The sequence below is a fragment of the Oryza sativa genome, chromosome 1 (genome assembly GCF_034140825.1).
Source record: "Oryza sativa Japonica Group chromosome 1, ASM3414082v1".
Classification (NCBI taxonomy): domain Eukaryota; kingdom Viridiplantae; phylum Streptophyta; class Magnoliopsida; order Poales; family Poaceae; genus Oryza; species Oryza sativa.
The window spans coordinates 32,312,118-32,322,019 of NC_089035.1; the positions used below are offsets into that span (position 1 = coordinate 32,312,118).

At 44.8% G+C, this 9,902-nt stretch overlaps 1 protein-coding gene across 1 annotated transcript; it reads right to left on the reverse strand.

Annotated features, from left to right (window-relative positions):
- Window positions 1-5,183: 5,183 nt before the first annotated feature.
- LOC107276174 (uncharacterized) lies at window positions 5,184-8,038 on the reverse strand. Its single transcript, XM_015783821.3, has 3 exons — window positions 6,152-8,038; window positions 5,972-6,066; window positions 5,184-5,485 (listed from the first exon to the last, which is right to left on the reverse strand). The coding sequence occupies exons 1-3, from the start codon at window positions 7,899-7,901 to the stop codon at window positions 5,393-5,395; spliced, it is 1,938 nt and encodes a 645-aa protein (XP_015639307.1). The 5' UTR covers window positions 7,902-8,038; the 3' UTR covers window positions 5,184-5,392.
- Window positions 8,039-9,902: the final 1,864 nt, after the last annotated feature.

The following is a 9,902-nucleotide window of genomic DNA, read 5'->3' on the forward strand; positions in this document are numbered from 1 at the left end:
TAAGGGAGACAAATCCTAGTAGTATATTTTTGAACTGCAAACAGCATGATCACGGTGACGACGCCTTAATTACACTAGGTAATCCTGTCATTTAGGGAGATGAGAGAAGAGGACGAGCAAACAAGACGGCACTGAAAAGATAAAGTACTCCCAGATTTACAAAGTTGGACCTGGGAATACCTTTATCTTTTGGGACACTGAAAAGAGTGCAAAGTTTATATTTTCTTTGTCATTGACATCTTTATGATTTTTAGACTAAAAGACGTTTCCCCGCATTTTAGTTTTAAACCCTCTTCGAAACACATAGTTGTAAAAAACATAAGAATTGAAAAAACTCTAGAAATAAAATTAAAAACACAGAAAAGCTTTAAAATTGTATTGTAGTAGTAGTTTGATAAACACGTAGGAGTAACATAGGAATTAACAACCATAAGAAGATGAAAATACGTGGTAGAGTCTCTTGCTTGTTTTCAATGGGGAGAATATGATTTAATCCTTTATTTCAAAGATTTCTTAAGATTTTCTTCTATAGGATGGAAATTCTTTAAATTTCTTATACTTTTCATACAGATCAAATGGGCCAGTCTATTGACTTCTGCTACAATATTCTACCCCAATTACCATGTTCATAAATACCAACAGGAACAAAATCACACATTTTTGGACTACAGCGATTTTTACAAGCTCTAACATGTCATTTTCGGACGAACAAACATTTTTGGGTCACGGTAGGTACGCTGTACGCACTAGTGCACTACATATGCGTATGGGTGGCATGGCATGCATCTGCATCTCCAAGTCAACCGATCAATACCCAAACATTTCTCTACTATTTCAAATTTCAACGTGGTACCAGTGCGCCGTGGCGATCGCAAGTGCTCCCAATCAACGCAGAGAACAACAACAGTGCTCTTCACTGCTCAGTTACGCACGCACGCACCCGAAGCGCGCGAGTCAAATGCAAGCACCAGTCAGCTCCACACTCCACTGCTCCAGCTAGCTACTCCACTGGCGCAAGGAGAGGAAATATATAGTAGTATATATTTACAGTCAAGGTCTCGCTCTCGCTGGCGTCGCCATCGCGATCGTGCCAGGTCTTGCATTGCAGGAGCGCATCGGTTCTTCCCGCCTCGCCTCTTTGCGCAGTCACGCTGCCAAGAAAGAAAGAAAGAAAGAAAGAAAACAAAAGGGAGCAGAGCGCGCGAGGGGAGGGAGAGAGTGAGTGGTCTTCCGACTCAAAAGCTTGGAAAAGTGGGAGCACAGATTTGTTCTCCAACTCGAAAGCAGCGATCTGTGACTTGGAAAGTCGCCGGTGACGCCTGCCGTACCGGCCGGCCTGGCGAATCCGGTTGGATGGCCGGAAAAAGATCGTGCACACACACATACACACACAAGCTAGCAATCCGTCGAGCCGACTGATTAACCGAGCGGTGGTTGGTTGGATCGCTGCCTGACTCCGGCCATGGATGAGCAAGCAAGCACCAACCCGAGAGACAGGCGATTCAGCTCGAGTTACATGTGTGCATATAAGTGCTTATGACCTCCCCCAGTGCCTTTGAATATAGGGTAGTCCCAAATCCATGTGTTGGGGGCGAGATAAACATGCCGATGTCGCTAGCATCGCACTCACATATTAAATTGGATGGCTGGTAATTGAGCTTTGTGGATTATACAAGTTTCAGGGGCATCAGGAGTGAGTGCAGAACCTTACCAAACATGCTCCCAACTATGATCATGATTATACTAAGATGCTGCAGCTTGGGCCAATCGAGGGCACTAGGCAATAGGACTTTAGAGGGAATTGATTCGCCCATAGGTGGATGATCAAAAGCAACAGGATAAGGTTATTCGATAGAAGCATCGCGTGATTAATCAGTGCTACTGCTACGAAGCCATAGGATAGCATGGTTGAGGATAATGATAGTACCACATTTGGAGTAGCCGACTAGGTCCTTTCAGACATCTTTTTCACAATCAGAAGAGATTTGCTTATCTATGGGCGATGATCTGATTCTGGATAACCCCTCACTCCCTATCCAGAGGCAATGTTTGCATCAAGCGAACACGCTCGTACACGCACTTTTTCCTACGAAAGTTCAGACGGCTAACATATCATTTGATAAGTATAGTTTACATATTTATAAAGTTGTTGTAGCGCAGGTCTAAAAAGTCTGACCACATACAATCCTTAAGCGGGTACTTAATTTTAACAAGAATGACCGTAGTACTTTTACAGTGATCCATGTTAGTAATATTCTACTATGGTACTATCACCAGTAAAAAAATGATTTGAGGTATTTATTATAATTCTACTGCTAGTAGAAAAAAAATGTTTCTACTATCAATAATCAATTGTTTATAGATAATACTACAAATAGACGTGATACATTTGACAAGAAAAGTATTCGATATATATTGATTCTACTATCTCCTGCTGGTTATGCACCTGAACACAGAGGAGTATTATCTTGTCCGTTCATCTTTAATTGGATGGCCAAGATTAGCTGAGAGTTACCCTATCATGCTTCTTTGACTCGCCTCTTGCAAGACAGAGAATCCAAATGTATATTGGAAAAAGTGGGCCAGAGAATCCAAAATTCAACTTGGGCACTTGGGCCTAGTTGGCAATTATCATGTTGTGTTGTGATTTGTTTATTTCTAAAGTTGTTGAAAAATGAATTTGTAATCATTACGGAGTATAATAACTTATTTAAGAAATCAAATTATCTTTAGACATCACATTATATGTTATCTAACTGTTAATTCTCTCACAGTAGTTTCATGTTTTTCAAACACAATGTTGACATCATTTCAACCTACAATTGAAGAAAAACAATTAGCCAAACTGAAAAGATTTAAAATTAGCTATCAAACAAAGTCATAAGATTCATCGCAAGAAATGAATCACCAAAATATCAAATGGAACCTTGCTCAAAATTTTGCCAAAATGCATGCCAACCTAAGCACAGGCCAGGCCCAAGCCGCCAGTTGAAGCTGATGCCAAAGCCCAGTCCAACATTTTTTCCCGGTAACCCTTGCAAGGGGGAAAAAAAGGAATAAGTTCGTCTATAAACCGCAATAAGATCTTAAGCCGGTTTTAGCTAACGTGATGTCTACGTGGTGTTGATAAATTCAGAAAAAAAAACATGGGACTCACATGTCAAGGAGTATTCGATTAAAAATAAAAAAAATTACAGTCAGACCCATGTCATGACATATTTCTCTGTAGAGGGTTGATGACATGGGTCACATTGTAATTTTTTATTTTTAGCCAAACACTCACTAACATGTGGGTCCTATGATTTTTTCTGATTTTGTCAGCACCACATAGGCATCACGTCAATCGAAATTGCCGTCAAAACTGCCTTGCGACCTCATTTGCATTGATTTTGAGAACGTGTCATATCAGGTATCACGGTTTATGGACGAATTTTAGTCTTGACGATAAATTAAGTAACCTAAAGTAAACTTATTCAAAAAAATCTGATATGATTAGGCTTGTTCTTTTTTAAAAAAGGTATGCCCAATGGATGACATCAAAATTCATGCCATTTTCCAAACCAGGTATGCTCGTTTTCTCTTTACAGAGAACATGATCCTCATCTCATCTGGTGTATCAGCAACTCGTACTACCTCCGTCCTCTAATATAAGGGATATTTACTATTTTTTTTAACGTTTGACCACTCCTCTTATTCAAAAAATTTATACAAATATAGAAAACGAAAAGTTGTACTTAAAGTACTTTGGATAATAAAGTAAGTCACAAATAAAATAAATAATAATTCCATTTTTTTTAATAAGACGAGTAGTCAAACCGTGCAAACAAAATATCAAAATATCTTATATTAGGGAATGGAGGGAGAAGTAAGAAGATACAGGCCTACAAGGGGTCCCGCATGAATGGAACCACAGGCAGGCCATTGACGTCTGAAGAAGACGGTTTTCTTCCATAGTCAACCAATTGATACTACTGCCTGCAGTGTAAGGCCTCTCACAGTGCGGTGAGCTGGACCGGTGCTACACAGTGCCAGCTCGGATTGAAGCATACGTGGCAGAAGGAATCGCACCCTAGCAAACCTCCTCGCCCCCAAGTAGAGCCGCGCGAAACCTCGCCAAAACGAGGGTGCGAGAAGGAGAGGAAGACACGAGGCGCGCACGCTGTGGGGTGTGGTTCTTGGCCGCGCTGTGCCCTCGCGCCGCATCGAGTGGAGAAAACCCTGATTCGCCCATGATTCTTCCCGCCACCGAAACACCTCAAGCAAGAACGCAGAAAAAAGAACTCGATCCGTCCCAAGAACACAAGAGGAATCACCAAGAAGCATCACATCTCACATGCACAAAAACAACAATCAACAATCTCGCCGCCGCGTGCCCGCTTCCTCCTCGCCGCGGCTTCCCGTCGGCGTCGCGACGTCCGCTCCTGCCGCTGCCCCCGCCGCGGCCACCACATCCGCCACCACGACCCCTAAATCCGGCGGCGAATCCGGGGCCCCGTGCCGACAACCGCCACCACAACTCGGATCCGGACGAGCCAAGAACCGGCGGCCGCCCGCGCACCGGCGTCCCTGCGCCGCCAAGAACCGGCGGCCGCTCGCGCACCGGCGAGCCGCCGCCAAGATCGAGGGAGAGGAGGTGCCGGCGAGCCTCCGGAAGACCACCGAAGTCGCCACCGACGACCGCCGCAACTCTGGAAGACCACGCCGCCAACTACTGCTTGGGACGATAGGAGGAGGCGGCGTGGGAGAGGAGAAGGAGGCGCTGAGGCGGAGTGGGAGGAGGCAGCGAAGAAGACGAAGGAGGAGGAGAAAGAGAGGAGAAGACGGGGGTAGGAGAGGAAATTAATTTCCTTCGGTCCCCTCGCTACCCTCCACCAGGTCACGAGCGTTGTGGGTGCCGGTTTCCTTGTACAGTGTCTAAATCCAACTAGGTCACGTAAAATAGGATCCTTGTACCGTGGGGAATGGTGTCTTTAGGCTAATTTTTTGGACTAAGACCCTACCACCGGTGCTTACACTGTGAATAGCCTAAGAGAAAATATCTTATAAAGGAATCACCGAGCAAGACAAGAGTGACTGTTTATGAGGTTTCGAAGAGATCCCACAGTGATTCCTAGGGACAGAAAAATCAACGGCGTGCGTGTTTATCCAGCATGCAGAGGAACTTGTCCATAGGACTCGAAACAGATAAAAATAGCAAGGTGCCAGAAGTCATTCATGCACAAAGTTGTTGACCATAGTCACAGTACCATCCAATATCCACGGCTAAACCATTTTAACATAGTAATTAATTAGGGCAACTGTTGAGGCCCACATGACCAAACCCTAGACAATTAACTGACTCTAGGTTAAACCCATCAACAGAACATTCTTGTCTAACTTGTGCCCTGTGAAGCTACACCTCATCTTCGTTGCAGATTCCAGAAACTCCATTGACAATCATGCTCTCCTTATCATTCCTCTGATCAGGTTGTGCTAATTCATCTATCTGCAAAGTAAGTGCAATGTCAGGATCTGAATATGTCTGCTTTCCTTCCAGCACCGTAGCATCATGACATGTTATGCTCCGGCATTGTGCCAAAGAAAAACTGAAGAAAGATACGAAACACACGTTTGGCTTATACTAACTTAATATTAGCGAAATGGCTTATTAGCCATTAAAAATAATTTATACGGAAAACCCTAAAATCAACTCTAAAATTAAGTTTTAAAATTTAAATCTGCGCTTATGCTTATAAGCTGAGGCTAAACGAGGGGGTTGATAGTAATTGGGCTTCGAAGCTTCAGTGCAATTAGCTAGAGTGTCATATTGGATAAAAAACCTCAGGGCCATCTACTTTTGATGGAAGTAGCAAGCAATTTTATGGCAAATTTCCAAGTCGTGGCAAATATTTGTTGCGTTGGCTAAACAAATTGCTCAAACAGCAATCGTTCAATGTACTTTAAAATTCAGCAGCACAAGACCTAAACTCACCACTACAGCGCTACTGCAATGATCCCCTTCACCTTCCCGCTCTGCATCTTTTGTCTTACTCAGCAATTCTTTGCCCAATTCTTCGCCTTCCAAGCCTGCGGGTAGAACAAAAATGAGTTGGTTTACTAAAGTTTTTAGGATAATGGAAATATGAAGACATAATTCATAGTTGAGGCTTGCCATTGTTAAGGTCGGGAATTGTTGTTGAATCTTTCAGTCTTTGCAGTCCATTACTGAGGTATGTCATGCATTCTGCTACTCTTGTCAAATGCCCAACAAGATCTGAATATTTCGTGAGCCAAAGCTTTTGAAACTTATTAAGCCTCTGATAAATGTCCAGTTGCTGCATCCTAACAAATTGCTCCGTCTCATCAGCTATGCCAATAACTTCCAGAGATGAACCATCACCCTCCTCACGTGACATCCTGTTCCTATACTCTAGATATGCAGCAGAAGTGTTCTCAAACAACTTTCGGTATTGTTGAATGGTGAGACGCATCAATTCAATGTCATGTTCGAATTGACTGATCATAACGTGCCTTGCTCCAAGATCCTCCAGTATGTCCCTCTTGGTGGCTGCAATCATATAATCCTTTTGTGTTATCATGTTAATCATGCGCTGGTTAGCAGCTCGAGCATCCATGAGAGCCTTCATCTTATCCAAGAAGTTGTCATCCATGCAAGCTTTAATTTGCTGTGTGCAGGCAAGGAAAGATGGAAGCGTTTGATCATTTTGAAAGCCTTCTGTTGCCCTCTGTTGCACAAAATAATTGTTGAGGCCAAAATGTCCATTTTGAATGTTGGGAGGGACATGACCAACACCCACCTGATCATCATCGTCATCCTCTTCATCTTCGATCTCAATTATGCTCTGCTGATTTGGCCCTGGTTGGGGCTTGGCCCCGGAGATCACATTCTGATGGCTTGAGGAGTCATCTTGCTCATCCATTGTGCGAAGAAGGCTAAGGAGAGACGAATCATTCGAGCTCTGATCTTTGGCGGTCAAACCAGCAGCAGCATTACCTCCCATCTCACAGCCCGAAACCTCGATTTCTGAAGGCAAGCTTTTCTGAGATCCAAGCTCCGCATTTCCCTCGTTCACTCCATGGATCCATTCCCCCAATCCAACAATTGAACTTTTGTAACCCACAAGATCAACAGCATTGAATTGCTTGCGCTCTCCAAAAACTGGCATCTCCTCCAAGTCTCCAATGCTCTGGCTGCTCCTCTCCACCTCTGCTTCAGCCGCCTGGGTACGAGAATCTCCACACTCTGCGTCAATCAAGTCCGTCTCCTTTTCATCTTCCCACTGGCATTGCCGCGAAAACGCCGCGCTTTTCCTTCTTTTCCCAAGAGGCGAACTCCCATCAACCTCGGCGAAAAGCTCGGGCCTTTGGTACTCGATCAGACGGAGGAGGTGCGGCGCGTAGCGCCGTGGCTTCCCGCTCACCAAATCCATCTTCAGCAACTCCCAAAACAACCGGCACCAATCCACCGCGTAAGCCTTCCCCTCCTCCACCAGCCGCAGCGCCACCGCAGCCTCCCCCGGCAACTCCCGGCCACCACCACCACCGCCTCCCAGCAGCACGCGATCGCGGAGGAACCCCCTCGCGGCGGCGATCGCCTCCTCGGAGCGGAACACGGACGCGTCCACCTCGGGGCCCAGCGCGGCCGGGCCGAGCGGCAGCCCGAGGGCGGCCGCGAGGTCCGCGGGCGAGGCGGAGACGCCCGCGCCGCGGATGGAGACGGAAATGCGGCCCGAGGCGCGGTCGTACGCCGCGGCGAGCTGCTCGAGCTCGGCCTCGCCCGCGGGCGCCGCGCGGTGGAGGTCGAGCCCCGCGAAGCCCCCGAGCCCGAGCGCCCCGAGCACCGCCGCCGCGCCGGCGCCGGCGCCGCCCCGCCCCCGCTTGCGCGCGCGGAGGGTCGCCATTGGGGACACGCTGGGGTTAGGGTTTGATGAGGCTGGGGTTGAGTGGAGCTTGAGTTAAGACTGGTTGGAGTTGGGGTTTTTCCTGAAAGGGGAGGGGAAGTGGTGGGAGTGGGCGACGAGACGAGCAGAGAGAGAGAGAGAGAGAGAGAGAGAGGGAGAGGAGTTTGGTTCGTGGATTGATTTGAACGAGAGGGAAGTTTGCAGCCACGCCCCCTTCACAGCTCGTACGCCACTGACACGTGGGACCCACGTTAATAACGGGCCCACGTATCAGTGACTTGCGGTAGGGAACGTCCCTGTGCGCTCCGAGATTTGGGGGAATCAGGACGCTACTGTTTCTCGTGATGCTGTGTGCGGCTGGTGTGTGGGCGACTCCGTCTGTGGCGCCCAGGAAGTCGGCGAGTACACCCGCGTGAGAGCACACTGGTGCGTGGCGAGGTGCGAAAGGCTTCTGAATTCTGATGGGAAAAGGAGATGATCAGATGAAGTACGAAGATGGAAGCCGAAGAGACGAAGGTGCAATTGACCGGGCCCACACACATGGAGACCTGGAGTACATTACACGCTATCAGTATCAAAAGTGTCAGTACAAGTAGTAAAAAAAAAAAAAAAAATCCTGAATTTCTATTTCAATGTCCAACGTTTGACTGTACGTCTTATATGAAATTATTTTTATAATTAATATTTTCATTATTGTTAGATGATAAAATATGATTAATATTTTATACGTAACTTGTCTTTTTAATTATTTTTATAATTTTTTTAAATAAGACGGATGGTCAAACGTTGAACACGGAATCCCATGTTTGTCTTTTTTCGATGGAGCAAGTAGGTTTCTAGGAAGAACATTTACTTATAACCCCCATTCCAAAGCACAGTAATTATCATTTGCATATAAAGGCCGAATTTAGTTCCAAAATTTTTCTTTAAACTTTCAACTTTTCCATCACATCAAGGGTGTGTTTAGTTCACGTCAAAATTAGAAGTTTGGTTGAAATTGGAACGATGTGATGGAAAAGTTGGAAGTTTATGTGTGTAAGAAAATTTTGATGTGATGGAAAAGTTAGAAGTTTGAAGAAAAACTTTGGATCTAAACTCGGCCTAAAACTTTCCTACACACATAAACTTTCAACTTTTCTGTCACATCATTCTAATTTCAACCAAACTTCTAATTTTGGCATGAACTATACACATCCAAAGTTTTTTTTTGACTGAAAGTACTGCTAGGGCTTTGCCCAGCAGTTTAAATTTTATAAAATATAAATATGTACAAAGATACAAAGGGAAAGCAAAACAAATATGCTACAAAGTTTGTATCCAATTAGAAAGGGAATGCTTGAGTGGATCTTTCATTCTGCACATATGCAGAAGAACTTCTTTAACAAACATAGATTTCCATGACTGAATTGATGGCTAAACAGTTTGAAAGATTAATCCATTCCTTTGCTTCCAAATATGCCATGCTGCCATGAAAAAAATTTCAAGGAAACACATCCAAAGTTAAGTGAAGATTGGGTGACTAGTGCTCTTATTGTTGTAATGTCTCTCAACTTCTCAAGACAAGGAAGGGTAATGTCTCGTGGGAATCAGGGGTAAGAGTAAGCCACCGCGCCAAATTTATTTGATTTGAGAGATAGTATACATACCCTGCACCTGTACATTTGAGATATACAGCGTGGAAGCAACTCCTGATCAGCAACCAAGTTTTTATTCTTGTGAGTCCTTCACTCGGGACAAGCAAAAGTTCAAGCTTGGGGGGTTTTGTTGACGGTCGTTATCGATCAGTTTCGCCCATCAATATTACCAAAAATAAAGGAGAAATAAGTTATGCTTGCAATGCATATTGTGTCAAAATAAGATATATTCCACTAGCACTAGGCTTCCTAACCTTTTGCATATAATAAACATAAAATAGAGGCGATTCGACAATAAAATGGACGATTAATCACGGACGCTGTCAAAGATCAGACTTATGAACAAATGGATCAAGAACACAGAATT

What these genes read in the sequence shown, in the direction of transcription:
- LOC107276174 (XM_015783821.3), bottom strand. Translation starts at nt 7,901, where the DNA reads ATGGCGACCCTCCGCGCGCGCAAGCGGGGGCGGGGCGGCGCCGGCGCC. An exon ending in AATTCCCGACCTTAACAATG is followed by an intron (nt 6,067 to 6,151) that starts GCAAGCCTCAAC and finishes TTCTACCCGCAG; the next exon opens with GCTTGGAAGGCGAAGAATTG. An exon ending in ATTGCAGTAGCGCTGTAGTG is followed by an intron (nt 5,486 to 5,971) that starts GTGAGTTTAGGT and finishes CTTACTTTGCAG; the next exon opens with ATAGATGAATTAGCACAACC.